Source organism: Terrapene carolina, unplaced genomic scaffold, assembly GCF_002925995.2.
Source record: "Terrapene carolina triunguis isolate 2854851 unplaced genomic scaffold, T_m_triunguis-2.0 Scaffold69, whole genome shotgun sequence".
Lineage (NCBI taxonomy): Eukaryota > Metazoa > Chordata > Testudines > Emydidae > Terrapene > Terrapene triunguis.
Window position 1 is genome coordinate 17505802 of NW_020664420.1, and position 19363 is coordinate 17525164.

Here is a 19363-nt window from a genome sequence, read left to right on the forward strand (position 1 = left end):
CCATGGTAGACCACCATAACAACACCAAAAACTTATGTCTTAGATTTCTACGTTTCTCTACTGGGACCCCAGTTCCTATCTAGGATGTGAAGCAAATTAAAGCCCCACAATTATAAAACTATTTGTAGGATAAGGGTTAATCTATCCCTAAACTTGGCATACACAGCCAAAATGTAAAGAATAAAATACACAAGGGCAGTGTGTGATACCTTTTATTGGACCAAGAAATTAACTCTCATTTGTAAACTGAATTGACAATAATTAGTTGTAATTTATACTTAACAGCTGAATTGTTTAATCCTGTCTTTACCCTGAACAGGGAAAAAAGGTTATCTAACATCCATGAGCTCTCTACTGATGACAGGAGGGGAACATAGCACTTTGTGTCAGCAGCCTGGGATGGTATTGAGTGAAGAGGGAGAGCTGCTACCAGTCCAAGGAGAAAAGATCACTGTTGAGGGTGGGCAGGAGACTGGATTAGAACCCACCGATGAATGATTATACCCTACTTTTTTTAATAAGTATCTTCCTCTATAACTACTAAACAAAATCCATCCTCATGTTACAGGCTACGCATACAACTTTCCTTCATTAAGGCCCTGCTTGAAGAGCTTTCACCAGCCCCTCTGCCCGGGAGGAATTTCACTCCTTCCCCTCACTTCCTATGATGAGTGTAATAGTAGCATAGTTTTCCACTAAGTGTTTTTCAGGAGCGAAGTATTGTTTGTCCTGTGATGCGGTCTCCAGTCTTGGTTAGGAAGTGCACTAGCTACTAAGCAAATGTCACTGGAGCAAGATTACACAGAGCACTCACTGTAGAAACTACATCCAGAATTTCAGCTATTAAGAGCAAACCAGCCAGGCATAAAGAAAGGAAGAACTAACCCTGATATGATATAATTGTAAAGGCAGTAGTATTCAGCATGCCCTTTCATGTAATGCGAGCCTTAGTATACCAGCCAATCTCACTTGCTGGTGTGACATGCAGGAAACCTAGTCTGAGACTAGGTAGACGGCACTGCCTAATTTAAAAACATGTTTGATTTGTGTTAATAGGTATTGTTTTCTTAACATTACACTAAGACTGATTTCTTGCAGGTATAGCAAACTGAGTCAAGGTAATCTTTCACATTTAAATTCTTAAGAGTTACATGTTTAGGAAAATTAGATCAATCTTATCTTCATACTATAAATTTTTTGCCAGCTGTAGTTGTAGCAAGGTTTTAGGGCTTGGACGGTGAGTCTCAACTGTTACCAAACATCCTCTGTAAGGAGAAAGATTGCTCAGAGACTAATTTGCAGCTGTTCTTTCCAAATGTCTCATCAGTGCAGCATGAAATACTTCCACTGCAAAGGCTGCATCTTGTTTAGTAATGCACATTGGAGGTTTAACTCTAAATGTCTGAGGAGAGAAAAGAAGAAAGTTTTTTTTTAAACTGGAGGCAGAGACCAATTGATGTGCAATGACACTAATACCATCACAGCATTTTTAAAGGTTAGTAATCCTGGAAAAAGTAAGATACCAAACTAGTTGTAACAATGGTAATACCAGCCTAGCCTAAGAGCTGTGCGTTAAACCCACCTTCGTGGAGCGCAGTAGGGAAAGTGCTGCAGTCTGTCCACACTGACAGCTGCTTGCGCACTGGCGTGGCCACGTTTGCGGCACTTGCAGCGGCAGTGGAAGCGGTGCATTATGGGCAGCTATCTGAGCATGTAAGTGACTGCAATGTGCTTTCCAAATGGGGGTGGGGTAGAGTGTGACAGGAAGTATGTTGTGTGTATGTGGGGGGAGAGTGAGTGGGGTTTTGGGGGGCTGAGAGCATGTCAGCATGCTGTCTTGTAAGTTTAGACAGCAGCAGCCCCTGCCTTTCTCTCTCACACACACAGCATTCCACACTAATGGCTTGCATGCCGGCTGTCAGAAATGGAGCTTTGAAAGGGCATTTCCGCATTCCTACAGGAGTTCAAAACAGTGCCAAGAGTGGCCACTTGACTTAAAGAGATTATGGGATGTTTCCGGAGGCCAATCAGAGCGCAGTAACGCAACACCTCATTCACACTGACGCCCGGGCGTTGTAGCCAAGGCGCAGCAAATGTTATTCCTCCTGTCGAGGTGGAGTTCCAGCAGCGCTGTAGCCACAGAGTTAGAGAGCTCTACGTGCCTTGCCAGTGTGGACGGGGAGTGAGCTAGGGTGCCTGGGGCTCCTTTATCGTGCTGTAACTCGCAAGTGTAGCCAAGCCCTAAGAGTGGCAAACTACTCCCATGCAAGAACCACACCCACACTAGCAGATGCTAGGCACATGGTTGAGCATTTCTACATTGTGATTTAAGAAACCTCAATACTACAACTGGGCAGAAGAATTAAATAAATGGAGGGAGCCCTAGCTAGTCATCCTGAGATGTGTTGCTGCAGGAGTCAAGTGTGGAAAAATAGATTAAAACTAGCAGAAGGAACAGCCAGTGGGTAGAAGGGGGAAAACAGTGCTATTTTCTATACTACGTGAATCTATTTTAGTAAGATGTGATTTAAGTAGTGCACTTCAATCACACACACTTTTCATCGGCAAACATTTCTGCATGGTTCTATTCTGCAATGTAGTTTTAACATATGTTCCCTTACTTAATTTGGGTTTCCAACTGTTTGAATCCACTAGAACTAAATCATTCCTATTTGAATTCCACTGACTTTTATGTAAACCCTCCTGGTGCCTATCACCTGTTACAATTGGGGCTGAGTTTTGACTTAAATATTATTTACTTCCATGCTCTCCAAACATTAAACTACACATCCTAGGGCAAACTGTCTAAATCTATCATTAATATGCATACCTGGTCTGATTTTTTGAGAAGTTGAACACTTACAACTCCTGCTGCCTGCAGGTGCTCTGTCCACACACAATCAGGCTGAAATATTACTAGACCTTCAACAGGTGCAAATCTGTTCTTATCAGTTGATTGTGCAATGCAAGGATTAATTTGAGGTGGAGTATGCACATCAGCAAGTCTCCAGTGACCCCTTTCCCTACTGTAACTTATTCCCAGGAAGCTGGCTGATCTGAGGGAGCCTGGTTAAGTCCTCTGCCTGTCTATCCTGACTCTGAACACTGACAGCAGTAAGTTAATAAACCCTACCATTACCTTGGAGGAGGAAAATGCCAGCAATCCTTTGCTGCCTGTTAACTTATTTCACTTGAAGTGAAATAAGATCTCTCACACAATTTACTGGGTACAATATTTAATAACTGTGTGGGTCATGCCCCCATATTGATGGATTCACAAGGAAGAGATGTTCTGTCTTATTCCCAGCTGGATAGAATTTTATCAGCTCTCCTGATTGTATGCTGTACTGATAAAACTGAACAACAGGCTAGAATTGATAGCCGTAGGCATTGCTGGTTTAGAGAGTATCTAAATACTAGAGATAGGGAATTCAGAACCGGCTGCTCGATGCATCAGAAATTACTATTGAGGGTCACATTTCTTGTCTGAAAGGTAGGAATCTTAACAGCAGTAAATAACATTTATACTGAATACGCTATAATTGAGAGGATTAAGACAAAGCTTCTTGATCTGCTATATTCAGAAGTTAGTCAACAAGACTCACTTTTTTTTTATAATTCTTAAATTAAACAAGTAATTTTTAGAAGAAGTCAAATCCACTGCGATTTAGTCAGGACAAAAGATACATAAAAGAAGTCCACATCAGTTACTGTACCTGATTATAAATTCCACCCCTGCCAATCAATACTCCCATGTCTTTGCAATCTTCCCAGATCGGACTCATCTCTTCAGCTGGAAGGGGTTGACGACTGTCCTGTGGAAGGCGGGGGAGGGGAGGGAAGAGAGAGAGACTTTTTTTGGGCTAGATGTTTAAATTATGGAAAAAGCAACAAGTGTTCCATTGCCACCACCCTCGGAGAAATGTAATGATTGTCCTGCCTTTTAAGATGGGACTACTCAGAGTTTCTGATGTATTAAGCACTTTAAACGTTCTAAATTTTAGACAGTGGAGAGTTCTGACTCCTTATTTTCAGAGAAGTAGCTGTCAGTCGGCATACAGTCATTTCACAGGAAGCTTGAATCTTAATACTGGGGTAAATAGAAGGGCATGTGCCATTTACCAACCTTATTCTTCACCATTTCTATCCCAATCATAAGGCCTTTGCCACGGACATCTCCAATGATCTCAAACTTCTCTCTCAGTTTAGCAAACTCCAATAGCATGTAAGCCCCCACTTCTTCGCTGTTCTTTTGTAGACCATCTTCTGCAATAGCCTGGTTAAAAATGATGTACAAAGACCAATGTTGTGGGAAAGAATCAAATACAGAACTTGGCTAATCTGCACACCTATAACCGGCCTGCAATCTCATTACCCCTCAGCAAAGATTTACAACAGGCTTGTATTATTAAGCCTGCCTTAAATTTGACCTCTTCAAGTATAATAGGAAATGCTGTAAAAAAACTAAGCTACACTTGTCAAATTAACCAACATAGCTTATGTCATATTCTTTTTTTTAATGTTTACCCACCAATTAATAATTGATCTCCAGGTTCTAGGGTATATTTGAGGTTTGACTGCATATAAAGCTGACCATCGTAATCCGTTTAAAAATCTTTGCCAGGTTCAGTTTAGCCCTCTTTCCCTTGCCATAGCAGTGCCAAGCTATGTGAGAGGCTTACTGCCAAATTATAGGCACATTACTCCTTGTAAAGCTTTCTGGGAAACACCTGAGTACATTACTAAGCTCTATTTAGCAAAGCATTCACTTTAAAATGCAGTAACTTAATTTGATTTATTTCTAGCAGCCCCCAGCTCCTGGCACACAGTCTAATATCTTGACTGTGCACCAGGAGCTGGGGGCTGCTGGAAATAAAAACAAAAAGATACTACTGTATTTAATCACTGACCAATACGAACCTGCTTTTACACTGAATTGCAAAAATGAACAGAACAATATATTTTGCAATTTGAGAGTCTAAAACTGCCACATTGTCTTAATTTAATCCTGTTCAGATTTTGAGGATTGTGGATAAAACAGAACCTGGATCTGAACTACTCTGGTAACAGTTATATTAAACAAAAAATATGAGGTGTTGGATCTCCTAGGTTTTTTAATTACTATGCTGACTGTGATAGTAGAGAGTGGTGCAGAGGACCAACAGCCTATTCTGTTGGAACAAGGCCAGTAAATCAGGGTGTAATAAGGGAGCCAGATGTTCAGAACCCGGCAATACAGTTTTAAAATGAGGTTTAAGGAAGGATATTTACATGTGACCAAGTGAATGTGGCTGTTTGTTACACACTAAATTACCTCACATCAATAGGGGCATGTGTGCAGCTCATGCTTTTCAAGGTGTTGCATGAGGATTTAAATTGACTTTTTTTTTTTTTTAAGTGGAAGCTCTGAGGGTTAAAATACATTTTAAGTGTGTACCTCAGAATAAGTGCTTTTGCTAGTTTAGAGGATTTCTATAAAGGAAAAATGATGAGAACTCCATGGGACAGAACTACTTAGAATTATGAGAGCTACGTAAGTAAATTCCATTTATACTTCTATTGACAAACAGGAAGCAAAGAATGTAAGCAAGGAAAGAAAAAGATGAAGCTGTCAATCACAGTATTCTCCCTAGAGTAATTTAATCCTCCTATTCCTGCTACAAGTTGAAATCAGTTATAGAAATGGGAATAGCCAGGCAATTTATTTTTTCTACAAGTGCATATTGCCCATGAATTAATAAAAATAAATGTTTGTCTCATTTTCTGTATGTATTAGAAGTTCCACCATTGGAAAGGGAAGTAGCATGAAGCTGCCTCTTCCATAACGCATAGCAAACAATACTGTAAGACATTATGAACGTATCACTTTCTTCTTACATCAAGAACTGCAGATCCAACTACACAGGCCATAGGGTTTCCTCCAAATGTGTTAAAATGAAGGTTCTGAGCCAAGGAATTTGCAATCTCTAAAAGAAAAAGAATACTCATTGATTTCCTGCCTCACAATTACCTGAAGTCTGGTGATAGTACTTATCAGTTTTAGCTTCACATTTAATAATACTATGCATCATTCTCCGTTTTACTGCAGGCAAAAGGAGAAGAAAACGGTATATTCTTGGTAACCGATTTAGGGCAAAGTTCCAGAAAATATATGATCTGTGTAGCAGATGCTAAAAGGAAGGTGAATGGATTTTAATAGATGAACATTTAAGTTTCCAACAGAGCTAGTGAATTATCCACTACAGCAATGAATAAATCCATTATTTCTCTGAGACATTAAATCCACTGAATCGTTAGTATTAACTAGTCAACAATTCTAGAGTTGTCCAGAATGCTTCCTTAGTATTAAAGGTATGTCTAATGGGTAGGGCAGTGAACTCAGTCAGGATTTCTGAGTTCGGTCAGTTCTACCAACGACTCGTTTGGGCTAGATGCTGATCTCAGTTACCCCAGTATAACTCCATTGATTTTAATGGTTTTACTTTAGATTTGAACTGGTGTAATGAGGAGCACAATCTGAGTTTGATAAAAAAATTACAATCAATGCCTCAGTATTTTGTACGTGTGCAATGGGGATCATACTTACCAACCCCATAAGTATGTTCTGAGACTAAATATATTAATATTTCTAAGGTAATCTGGTTGGACAAAAGGCTCTATGGAAACTAAGTTATTCTACAATATATTTATTATTCACCTCAACTTCATGCTTTAAAATAACAAATATTTATACCTGGTGTGGTTACGACAGCTGCCATTGGAAAGCCATTACCAATTCCTTTTGCCATGGTAACAATGTCAGGGACTACACCATGTGTTTGAAATCCCCAGAAATGGCTGCCAGTTCGTCCAAACCCTGTCTGGACCTTTCAAAAGAAAATCCAACATTGTTTAAGTTGTTTCTTGGTTTCATATTTTGTATTTAATCTGTGCCTTTCTGTTACCAATTTGCACTTGTAGACTCTAAATGCCAACTTTATTCTAGCAGGATCCTCATTCAACTCATCCTCACACATTTTCTTTCCTATGCTAAATAGTGACTGTAGTACAAGACAGGTTCCACTATTGATTTTGTTAACAGCTCATCTTTATAGAGACACTGTACACTTGATACAAATGAAAAGTGGTATTATATACATCCTAAGACTATCTCCCGTTATTACACAATTTAAATCTAGTATTGTTACTCAAAACATAATTGAGTTAATATAAAGAACTCCATTAGAGAAACTATACTGTGATGAACCTGCTAAGCAAGAGACTACAATTCCCATCAGTCCCTCACCACTGCACATCCCCTTCCTCCTGGCCAGGTAGGAGAATGTATCCTCATCCAGGAAATGCCCAGGCAGGAGACTACATTCCCCATTATACCTTCTTTTCCCTTGGCCAGGCAGGAGAAAGGACCCTGTTCAGGAAGTGACTGGGCATTTTCAGGGAGCAGAAACTGCTATGGTAAGCCAGATACAGGGAAGAACCCCCAGGAATTGTATACAGAGCCCTGTGAGGAACAAGCTGAGACTGCCACATGTTACAACTGGTACGCCTGGGGGAATTCTGTGCCAAAAAATTCTGCGCACAATATTTTAAAATTCTGCATATTTTATTTGTCAAAATAACACATTATAATCACACCAGTTTCAATTATTTTTGGTCATTTATTTCAAAATATCTGTCAGCAAGTATGTCTGTAACAATACAGACAACAAAAAAGATTCAGGAAATGTTTTTTTTTGACAAATAGATTCCTTACTAGGCATATTAATACAGAACTCTGAGTAACAAATTCATTTAAACTACAATAATGAACCATATTTCCTGCACCCTCAGAAGCGGTGCAAAGGCCGGGGGGAGCCAGGGGTAACGGAGGAGCTGAGGGAGAGGGAAGTAAATTGTTGGGAAGGAGCCTGGGTGTGAACTTGTGAGGGTTGTTGGGTATGGGTGGGAAAAGTATGGAACAAGTTTTTTGGGGTGGTGGGGATGGAGTGTTAGGGAGCTTCCCCCATGCAGACCCTGGCTGACCCCCAGCCTCTCCCATTCAGTCAGGCACATCTGCCCTGTCCCCATGTGTCCCTCTACCCCCATTCAGACACCCCATCCCCCAGTGTCTGTGCCCCACTCAGCCACCCCTTCCCCCGTAGCTCTGCTGTTCTTGTGCCACAGTGCCCTCTGGTGGGCAAAAGGCAGAACTGCAGCAACATTTTGGCAGAAGCCTTTTCTGTGCAAAAAAATTAAAATATGCACATCTCATTAATTATGCACACATGCAGTAGCGCAGAATTCCCCCAAAAGTTAACTAGGTCTGTGTGGGACTGATGGGGAAGCGACAGGGCAGGGAGCCAGTGCAAAGCGACCCTAATGAGAGACTCACCACTAAGTGATCCTGTCCTTGAAATCTGCAAATTCATCTTTGCTTGAATACAAACCAGACTGGAAAGGCCACCCCAGGTACTCAAACTGAAAAGCCCTAACTCAATTGGCTGCCCCAGGGACCCAAACAAGAACTGCTATTGCTCATTTTGAACTGCAACTGTTTAAGCCTCCGTGCCTAGGATATTCGCTAACTTCCCCATTCCTGCCAGCCCTGATAAAATACCCTTTCACTTAGTCATGTGTCTGAGTAGTTACTGGGACCCACCAGGATTAGCACCTACAAGGCCTAGTTGCTGAAGCATCTAACAGAGCTTGCTTCTGAGTTATGATACACCTGGCACATTACTGGTACCTTAATGGTTTGGTGTACTCCAGCACTGACCAACTATAAAAATTACAATACTAAGAAAGTGTTTTTTTACAATGAGAGAGCTAACACCTTTTCTCCTAGTAAACATGGCCAGAGGGACTGGGAAGCTGTCAGTTCCACTAAAGTCAATGGGAATTGCATCTGTGTAGCACTTTTCAGAATCTCCAGTTTCAAGCTATAATAATTCTACCACCCCTAACACCTCTAGCATCCATCATAGTCACTTAAACTGCTTCCCTAACAGAGTTAGTTAGTAGTAATTCAGATTGTCTTAACCAAGCAAATTAGATTTAAAATGTGTAACTGCCAGGGCCGGCTCCAGCTTTTTTGCTGCCCCAGGCGGCGAAGCAAAAAAAAAAAAAAAGAAAAAAAGATAAAGCCACGATCGGCGATACTTCGGCGGCAGCTCTACCGCGCCGCTTCATTCTTCGGTGGCAATTCGGCGGCGGATCCTTCCCTCTGAGATGGACTGAGGGACCTGCCGCCGAATTGCTACCGAAGACCTGGACGTGCCACCCCTCTCCATTGGCCGCCCCAAGCACCTGCTTCCTTCGTTGGTGCCTGGAGCTGGCCCAGATAACTGCAGAAGAGTTGCAGCAGGCTCCCCTCTAAAGTTACAGAGGTACTTGCCTTGTCTACACTACAATTTCACAATTTGATTAAAGATTAAAATTTTACAAACGTAAAAACTGTTTTCCTAATGCAGACATAGCCTCTCTGGATCAGGCCTCAAATGAGTAATGGTAAGAGTTTAAGAAAAAAATTTCTGCTGATGTAAACAGGTCAATGGAGCTCTACCCATTTACACAACCAGCGAGTGGGACCCTAAGAGTTTGCAACATAAACTGTCAACTGAGTACTATTTGTGTTAATTTAATGCACATGAAAGTGAAGGATTAATAACTTCTGCTACTAGCTTTGTCTAGCAAAGGCTCTTGTGCTGGAATGCCGCACTTTGTTCCCCTCTTAGGCTGTGAAACAGGAAAAGATTAATTAAAGTAAATTTAGAATTTAATATAAACTATTTCCAGGTCTATCTTTTGCCTTCATGCAATTGCTGGATTTTGTAGTGGCCTGTCAGAAATATCTCAATCCCCAAAAAATGTATTTCTGGATACTCACTTCATCTGCAATACAGACGCCTCCTCTTTCACGCACTAGCTGAAAAGCTTCCTTTAGAAATCTTTTAGGATACTGAATGGCTCCATTAACACCCTGTCAGAAATGCACAAATATATTGTCTTCAGCACAAACGCTACACCACAAACAGGGGCAAGCCTCAGGGTGATCAGACAGTGAGAAATCTAGGCAGAACTTTAATTCACTAGATGACTTAATGACCAAAGTCCCTTTTGTGGTAGATCTGTTTAGCCGCATTGCTAAATGGGCAGAAAGTGGATCTCTTTTGAACTTGAATTCCCACTTTGTATCAATATTACATGGGCTATAAGAATAAAACAATATGAAGAGTTAGGAGACAGTGAAGAGTAAAAGATAAAACATGATGTCAGCTTTCTCTCTTTAATGCAACATTTCCCAAACGGTGGGTTGCAACCCACCTGTTGGCTGCAGGAAGGTTCTAGGTGGGTCACAGGCCCAATGTGAAGAGGAGTTGGGGGGGACGGGGGGGGGAGGGGAGATGAGCCCATCCCTATTCACTGCACAGCAGCAGCTTCTGTTCTGTGGGGCTGGGCCCAGTTCCCTGCTCTGGCTGTTGCAACCTAGTAGATGGGCTAAACCTGAGTGGTGCTGCGACCCCATCTGCCAGTCCTGTAGGTCCCGTCTCATTTCCCCTCACCCCTCCAATCTGGACCCTGATTGGGTCACAAAGAGAGGCAAAGTAACAGAGGGGTAGCCGTGTTAGTCTGAATCTGTAAAAAGCAACTTGCATCTGATGAAGTGGGCATTCACCCACGAAAGCTTATGCTCCAATACTTCTGTTAGTCTTAAAGGTGCCACAGGACCCTCTGTTGCTTTTTAAAGAGAGGCAAAAAAAGTTTCGGAACCACTTGTCTAATGAACCAACACCAAATATGCTTCAGAGAATTATACTCTATATGGCGACAATATCTGGAAAGTTGTATCACTTGTAGGCATGTTATTACCAGAACGGGACAAACCGGCGAGAGTTCAAAGACCAACAGCAAACATGAACGGAGAGCTGGAGAAAATGATTAGGAGAAGACTAAAATAAATATATACACTTAGGCTAAACTGCCAAAGATGGAGGGATAACATAATAATCCGGGAGTATATAAAGGCTGCAAAACCCCAGTGGATGGAGAGAAATTAGGGGAATACGTAGGTATAATGGGATGAAACTAAGCAAGGGAAAATTTAGTCCTAATATCAGGACAAAATTCCCTTCAGTGAAACTGTTATACTCTAAAGTATATTCCCAGTGGAACAGATTGAAACCTCAGCACTAGGAAATTTAAAATTAGACTAGGTATAACACCAGAAAACATACTGTAGGGCATAACCTTGGTTTTCGAGCAAGATGGACTTGATGGCGTAACAGGCCTTTCACTTCCCTAAATTAGACTAATATCTTAAATAATGGACTATGAGGTTCATGTCATAGGGGAATGCCTAGAGCCTGTATGAATTAAATGAAACTTAACTACAGCTGCACTGCCAAAAGAGACAGAGATTAGGAGAGTCAGAAGTTAAGTGCGAGGGAGTCAGAAACTATAAAGGAAAGCAGAGGGGGAGAGAGAATTCTGTGGATTTGCTAGATAAACTCGGCATAGTGCGATTTGAAGATAAAAGTAATTCCTAAAATTAATTCTCTATGTTATAACAATTAGGCATTTTAAAGGATAATTTACTTTACACTCACTGGGTATCTGTAACTTACAGGGTTACTTTAATACTTTTAACAGACAACTTCTACAGAACCAGTATACTACAGAAGGGAAAACAACATGTAATTAGGAATGAAGTATTATAAACTAAGTTACAGCCTGCACATTTGTATAATTTATTAGCATTTCAATATCCTGAGAATGCAAAGAAGACCTTAAAGAATAATAGTTTACAACAGAGCTCTGTACACTTTTTAATCTATCAACTGATAGCATATATGCTATTGCTAAACACAAACCGGATAGGCAACAGTGGTTAAAATTACCTGTTTTGCTTGAGCCTGCCATATTTTATTAAATACTTGTATATTCATTAGAAATAATTTGCTAAATATTTAAAATCAATCTATGAAAGGGACATTAAGGCTTGTAAGACTAAAATTTGATTTACCAGTTTTGTTTTGTAGGAATATTGTGCAGCTCAAGTTGCCCACTGGTCTGTTATTGAGTAGACAGGATATGGAAAATATAAGAATCCTGTTCTCAGATATCAAGGGGGGGAAAAAACCAAAAAACAAAAACAATACAAAGAATGAAATCCTGGCTTCACTGAAGTCAGAGGCAAAACTCCCATTTTACTTCAATGGGGCCAGGATTTCTCCAAGATGTCTGATTGACAAGTCACCCTCCTGGAAAAAAGTTAAGATTTAAGTAATGTTGCAGCCCTTCCTTTTGAATGATCAAAGTGATTCGGAGAAGATTAAAATTGCTATTGTTACAGGGAAGTTACATTTAGGGCTTGTCAAACTTGTAAAAGACCCATTCAGGTTTTAGCTCTTTGTGGTTTACTTTACTATTACAAGTCACTTACCTGAATTGGCTCAGCGATAAACCCAGCTATTGCCTTTGGCACACAAGTCCTCAGAGTGTCTTTGAACTGTTCAATGTACTGGTCGTTTGCTTCACAACAGCCTGTGTTGAGGAAATACTGATAAGAATAATGTACTGAAAATAATATAAAGTTAGATTAATAATGTGAAACCGCAATGTTTTAACATATGTAAATAAGAACATCTCTTTAGTGTTTTAACGTATGTAATAAGAACTATAATGTTTCCAGATTAGCGTTACCAAAGGAAATTAATCATTTTGTTTCCCCACATATGTTCTGTGGCAGCAAGTCAGTCTTTTTTCTTAGTTTTCCTAGGTCACAGAAGTTACAAAAGAACCTCAGTCTGACCGTATGGCATCTTTCTCCCCTCCTACAAAAAACCCCCAAGCCACTAAGCTTTTTTAAACCATTTATTCTCTAAAAAGTTCCACAGAATCATAGCGTGCCAATAGGAAGTTGCAGCATATGAGGTTTGCCCCATCCTTCAGACCAGTGCTATAGATGCAAGGCGGGGGGCAGTTATTAGAAGAACTGAACATCAGCCCAAGGAATGAACGAGCAGTTTGCCTGAATAAGAAAACCTAACTGGTTTCAAAACTCAGCTTGAGACAATTATGGAGGGGATGGTATGATAAGATTGTCTACAGTGGCACATGGCCCACCTGTGAATGCTAGACACGGGACACTAGATGGGGAGGACTCTGAGTTACTACAGAGGAGTCTTTCCCAGCTGTCTGGTTGGTGGGTCTCACCCACATGCTCAGGGGCTAACTGATCACGATATTTGGGGTCAGAAAGGAATCTCCCCCCGGGTCAGATGGGCAGAGACACTGGGGGCGGGGGGGGAGGGGGGAGAGAGAGGAGAGGCTCGCCTTCCTGTGCAGTATGGGGCACAGGTCACTTGCTTGTTTGAACTAGTGTAAATGGTTAATTCTCTGTAACCTGAAGTCTTTAAATCATGATTTGAGGACTTCAGTAACTCAGCCAGAGGTTATCGGTCTATTACTGGAGCGGGTGGGTGAAGTTCTGTAGCCTGAAATGTGCAGGAGGACAGACTAGATCAGGGGCCATCTGCGGCCTATGAGCCTCCCCAATGTGGCCTGCGGGGCTCCAGCAGTTTTGGGGCCGGGTCTCTCCCTTGGCCCCACCTGTCACCCCCAGGCGCCCCCACTCAGGGGTCTGCCTGCTTGCTCCAGTGGCTGCCAGCCCCATCCTTCGGGTAAGGGGCAGGGTGGGGCTGTGCCTCCACGCGCTGTCCCCGCCCCGAGTGCCCCTGCAGCCAATGGGACGCTGCAGGGGCGGTGCCTGGGGGCAGAAACTCACGGAGGCCCCCCGCCCCGCTTTGGAGCCCCAGGTAAGCCCCTCACCCCCGACCCCCTCCCAGAGCCTGCACCCCCTTCCCACACACCCCCTCCCACCCCCAAACTCCCTTCCAGAGCCTGCGCTCTGTCCCCACACCCCCCCAGCCTCCAAACTCCCTCCCAGAGCCTGCACCCGATCGCCACATTCCCTCCCGCCCCCAAACTCCCTCCCAGAGCCTGCACCCCCTTCCCACACCTCCGCAGCCCCCAAACTCCCTCCTAGAGTCTGCACCCCATCCCCACACCTCCACAGCCCCCAAACGTTATCCCAGAGCCTGCACCCCGGACTCCCTCCTCCACCCAAACTCCCTCCCAAAACCCAACCTCTCACCCCTTCTGCACCAAACTCCCTCCCAGAGCCTGCACCCCGATCCCCTACCCCAGAGCTCCTCCCTCACCCAAACTCTGTCCCAGAGCCTTAGGCAGGTGAGGGGCGGAGTTTTGTGGGGGAGCGGGTTCTGGGCAGCATGAGTGACATTGGCCCGCTCGGAGGATTTGAGAACTGGCACTGGCCCTAAGGTAAATTGAGTTTGAGACCCCTGGACTAGATAATCACAATGGCCCCTTCTGGCCTTAAAGTCTATGATATGATAAATATAAGACTAAGTACATCTTGGTCCAGCATGATTTCTAATGAAAAGGCAGATAGGAATATTATGGAAAATATGACTGTATGTGACTGGGCATCACTATGTACTGTAACAGAACACAAACCAGATGTCTTCAAGTAGTTGCAAGCTACTCCTTTTATTCACCATCAGCGACAAAGAAAGATGGCAAGAGACTGCTTTGTTGTGTATTTAGGGAAAAGTGAGTAAACAATGTTTATTGCACCTAGAAGAAAAACAATTTATTTTCTAATCGTCACTTGTAAAAGAACAGTGGAGCTTTCACATCAACTTGTGGAACTCCTTGCCTGAGGAGGTTGTGAAGGCTAGGACTATAACAGCATTTAAAAGAGAACTGGATAAATTCATGGAGGTTAAGTCCATTAATGGCTATTAGCCAGGATGGGTAAGGAATGGTGTCCCTAGCCTCTGTTTGTCAGAGGGTAGAGAGGGATGGCAGGAGAGAGTTCACTTGATCATTACCTGTTAGGTTCACTCCCTCTGGGGCATCTGGCATTGGCCACTGTCGGTAGACAGGATACTGGGCTAGATGGACCTTTGGTCTGACCCAGTACAGCCGTTCTTATGTTCACATGGACTGGACACACTGTGCAGCATCCATAATGCCTTGTTCCATGCAAGACTTTTGCCACCCAATGTTCCAGAGTTTTTGATTTATAGTTTACGTTGATCACGTCCCTTCAAGATCAAAGATGGACAGCTACCAAAACTTTACCCAGGAGAGCAGAAAACACATTTGTTAGTATCCCTAATCTCCTGGCAACTCTAAATATTTCAGAGCAGCAGGCTACTGATTATGAGAATTGAACTTGACTCAGTCATTAGGGGCTCAATTCAGGATTTTCAAAGGATTCTACAGGAGTTAGATGCCCAGCTCCCACATATTTCTGAAAGGGAGTTGAGGATCCAATTCCAAAAAACTACCTTGGCATACATTTTGGTGGAGGGGGTAAAACATTTTATAGAACTCCTCAAATTAGCCCCTTTGAAAAAAATCACAGCCGAGAGGCCATATTGATGAAGACTTGCTTGCCAAAATTACAATCACCAAACTTCTCAGTAAACAGTAATATTCTTAGTAGTGTGCATTTTTAGTAGTGTATATTTGTCGATGTTGTTAAACATCCAGTTGCCTTCTCCAGTCCCTTTTCTTTTGCACCTACCAATGGACATTTTTTGCCACAATCTAACCTTGAGAACAGCTGCATTTCCGAATAGTTTGCACCAGAGAATCTCGGCAATGGCTTCCTCCCCAAGGACCATGAAAAACATCTGGTAACATTGTCTGTAAAGCACAACAAACAGCTGTAATTTGGCCAGTGTGAGGAATGTAAGTACTGATCAACAGAATTTTTTTATTTACACTGATCATTCGAAAGTCATTAAACACTTATTCCAATATTGTTGTTTTGTTTAAATAGAGCTTGTGATAAAGAGAACTCAAAAATCCGAAAACAACTTGTGAAAAAAATAAATAAGGACCATTTGCCCCCCCCCCTCACAGATTTGAGGCCTCATGCAGAAAGTGAGGGAGAAGGCCAGAAATTAAAGTTTCTGAAGTTAGAAACATTCTGTCCTCAAGTGACTATTTTGGGGGGTATTCACTCACGGCTGACCTGTTTATTTTTTAGTTATGTTAGTTAATTATTGTTACCCAAGATTCACTACAGTTTTGTCCAAAATGGCCAGTTTAATTCCAAGAATCCCTAGAAAAAGAGCAGTAAAGTCAGAGAATTATAGGGCTGGAGGGGACCCTAAGAGATCATCTAGTCTAGCCCCATGCGCTGAGGCAGGACCAAGTATAACGCAACCATCCCTGACAGGTTTTTGTCTAACCTGTTCTTAAAAATCACCAAGGATGGGGATTCCACAATCTTGCTTGGAAGCCTGTTCCAGAGCTTAACTATCCTTATGGTCTGAAGCTTTTCCTAATATCTAACCTGAATCTCCCTGGTGCAGATTAAATGGATTAATTCTTGTCCTACCTTCAGTGGACATGCAGAACAATTGATCCCAGTCCTCATTATAAACAGCCCTTAACATATTTGAAAACTTATCAAATACCCCCCTCAGTCGTCTTTGCTTAAGACTAAACATGACCAGGTTTTTTAACCCTCTCTCTTAGGTCAGGTTTTCTAAACCTTTTATCATTTTTATTGCTCTCCTCTGGACTCTCCCCAATTTGTCCACATCTTTCTTAAAGTGTGGCACCCAAAACTGGACACAACACTCCATCTGAGGCCTCATCAGTGATGAGCAGAGTGGGACAATCACCTCCAGTGTCTTACATATGACACTCCTGTTAATACACCCCAGAAAGATATTAGCCTTTTTTGCAACTGCATCACATTGTTGACTTATATTCAATTTGTGATCCACTATAACCCCCAGATCCTTCTCAGCAGTACTAATGCCTAGCCACATATATTCCCCATTTTCCTATTTGTGCATTTGATTTTTCCTTCCCAACTGTAGTACTTTGCACTTGTTTTTATTGAATTTCATCTTGTTGATTTCAATAAATTTCTCCAATTCATCAAGGTCATTTTAAATTCTAATGCTGTCCTCCAAAGTACTTGCAACCCCTCCCAGCCTAGTGTTATCTGTGAAGTTTATAAGCATATTCACTCCATTATCCAAGTCATTAGTGAAAATATTGACTAGTACCAGACTCAGGATAGACTCCTGGCAGGACATCATTTGATGTGTCCTAGACATCTGACAATGAACCACTGATAACTACTCTGAGTACTGTTTTTCATCCAGTTATCCACCTTAGAGGGACGCAGTGAAGTCTAGTGGACTCATGATAGTGGGCTGGAAGCCAGGAACTTATACACTCTAATCCTGACTCTGCCAATGACTATGTGACAATGGGAAAGTCATTTAATAAATTCTATGGGCCAGATTCTCAGCTGCACTCAAAGAAGGCTGGATGCATCGAAGAGCCAGGGGGAAGGAGCACATCACAAAGGAGCCCTTTGGGGGCCAGTTCTGTGGCTGGTCTGGTTCCTGGCATAGATTACAGTAGCCAACACCAGCTGCCACAGCCTCTAGAAACCATTCCCGCAGCCATGGGTCACCAAGCTGTAGAGATACCATGCACACCCCTTTCCCCAGACACAACCCGTATGGTGGGGACTCTGAGGGGGTGTTGTAGGAGTCACTATGTATTTCCAAAATATTTTCAGTCCAAAAGGGAATCCCCTATGGGCCATCTTTAAGCAGCTTTGCAACAGCAAACCAGGACAAACCTGCCCTAACAGACCTAAGAATAGGACCCGAAGGGCAATACGCCATTGCTCTGCATCTTGTGCAGCATTTATACCAGTACAAAGCGAGAGCCAAATCGGTATAAAACACTATCATTCTCATTGCTAGCATTCTTCATTTGCTCTGTGTGGATACACAAGGGTGCAGTGAAATGGTGAATTAGGCTGTATATATACTACTTATCAACCTCAGAGGACTACAGGGAGGCTTGAAGATGTAAAGCATTACATAAATGCTGTAATATTCAGACAAACAGAAGACTTGTTATTCAGCAGATGTTACAAAAAGCAACAAAAACCTCACTGTTTGGCAGCCAAACCCATTGGCGACACCATGCTTATAAGAGCCAATGGACGTCAAGCCCAGTGTGTATGGACTGGCTCCGTGGTATCCTCCTCTGTGTGAACAGAACAAAGCACACAAACAACATTCATTTTCTTCTGATTACACTAGCTGCATATGTTTTTAGGAGGAAACAATATCAGTATTCACAGAAGGCTGGTTTCTGATGTGTATGTGGAAGACAGCAAATCATTGGAAAACATGGGTGCATCCAGTAAGGGATGCCTCTGCCCTATATGCTACTCTGTTTTGAGTGCCTACCAGCTGGGAGTTTTCACTGCAATTTAAAGCACACTTAAAAAATAATACAGGTCTGTCGCATCTTACGCGCATTTAACATGCGCAATTTCAGCTTTACGCGGTCGGCAAAACAAAACAAAAAGAGAGAAAAATAACAATTTTAATACTGTACCTGTAGTGCGGGTGATTCCGCCCACCATTACACTCAATGTAATTTTGACTATACGCCATTTTCGCTTTACGCGCTGACTGCGGAACGTAACCCCAGTGTAAGATGTGACAGACCTGTACGTGAATTTAGTGCTCATGAAGGTGAAGGGCTAAGAACACTGGTTGGAGCCAACGGCAAGATTCCTCATGCAGGTCTGCCAGAATATCTGAATCCTACATGACAAACACCCCTGCTGTTTTAATCTTGGGCTCCTCGTCTCTGAAGTTGTTACTGCCACTCATGAGAAACCGGGTAGTGGTTTGGGGTTAGTTTAATAAGCAATTCAGAATTCATTCATGGGAATTAATATATCAGGTGGATTTCAGAATCCTGTGCTCAGCAGGATGGCTGCAAGACTACCAGTTTGTTAAGGTCTGTCTTTCTAACTATTTTTAAAGGTGTCTATTACCAAGATGTCTGAGCAGAATGGACATGGTTTATAATACTAAAAAAAAAAAAAAAAAATTACACACCTTACTTAAGGATTAAAAACAGAAGTTATAGGTCGTAGGTGAATGCATGATTTGTAAATGGAGTATTTCTAACACAAGCAGACTTGCTGAATCTTAGCTCCCAATGACTACTGCTGTTTTACTCTATTTTGGCAGACAAATGAATTTTTAGGATGTGTCTGTGCCAGAATCTGGTTAACAAGGTCTCAGCCTCTTTTTCACACAATATACAGATATACAGATTGATTATGAAAAGGGAGTTTCATAAAGCACCCTAATATAATTACCTGAAACAGATGAGGTCAAAGTTACGAGTATAAACCCTTGCCATGAACATAGCCAAATCATTGGCTTCTGACCCACTGTTAGTCAGGTAAACCACCTAAGGAAGAATAAATAGCACAATTGTAATC

The 19363-nt window shown here is 42.1% G+C and overlaps 1 protein-coding gene across 2 annotated transcripts; it reads right to left on the reverse strand.

The window, feature by feature from the left end:
- Positions 1-816: 816 nt before the first annotated feature.
- AGXT2 (alanine--glyoxylate aminotransferase 2) lies at positions 817-19328 on the reverse strand. 2 transcript variants are annotated; one of them, XM_026649045.2, is made up of 10 exons: positions 19238-19328; positions 18009-18102; positions 15624-15717; positions 12422-12522; positions 9866-9958; positions 6734-6866; positions 5878-5966; positions 4127-4276; positions 3717-3815; positions 817-1402 (listed from the first exon to the last, which is right to left on the reverse strand). In XM_026649045.2, exons 1-10 carry the CDS (start codon positions 19285-19287, stop codon positions 1292-1294), a joined length of 1014 nt encoding a protein of 337 aa, XP_026504830.1. In that variant the 5' UTR covers positions 19288-19328; the 3' UTR covers positions 817-1291. The 2 variants fall into 2 exon arrangements, with proteins under 2 accessions (XP_026504830.1, XP_029766817.1); XM_029910957.1 differs by having other exon boundaries at positions 12422-12555.
- Positions 19329-19363: the final 35 nt, after the last annotated feature.

Excerpts from the sequence above, each read along its gene's own strand:
- AGXT2 (XM_029910957.1), bottom strand. The coding sequence starts at position 19,287 with ATGTTCATGGCAAGGGTTTATACTCGTAACTTTGACCTCATCTGTTTC. Across the intron at positions 9,959-12,421 it reads TTATCGCTGAGCCAATTCAG|GGTGTTAATGGAGCCATTCA; the intron begins GTAAGTGACTTG and ends CATTTCTGACAG. Across the intron at positions 6,867-9,865 it reads GCGTCTGTATTGCAGATGAA|GTCCAGACAGGGTTTGGACG; the intron begins GTGAGTATCCAG and ends TTCTTTTGAAAG.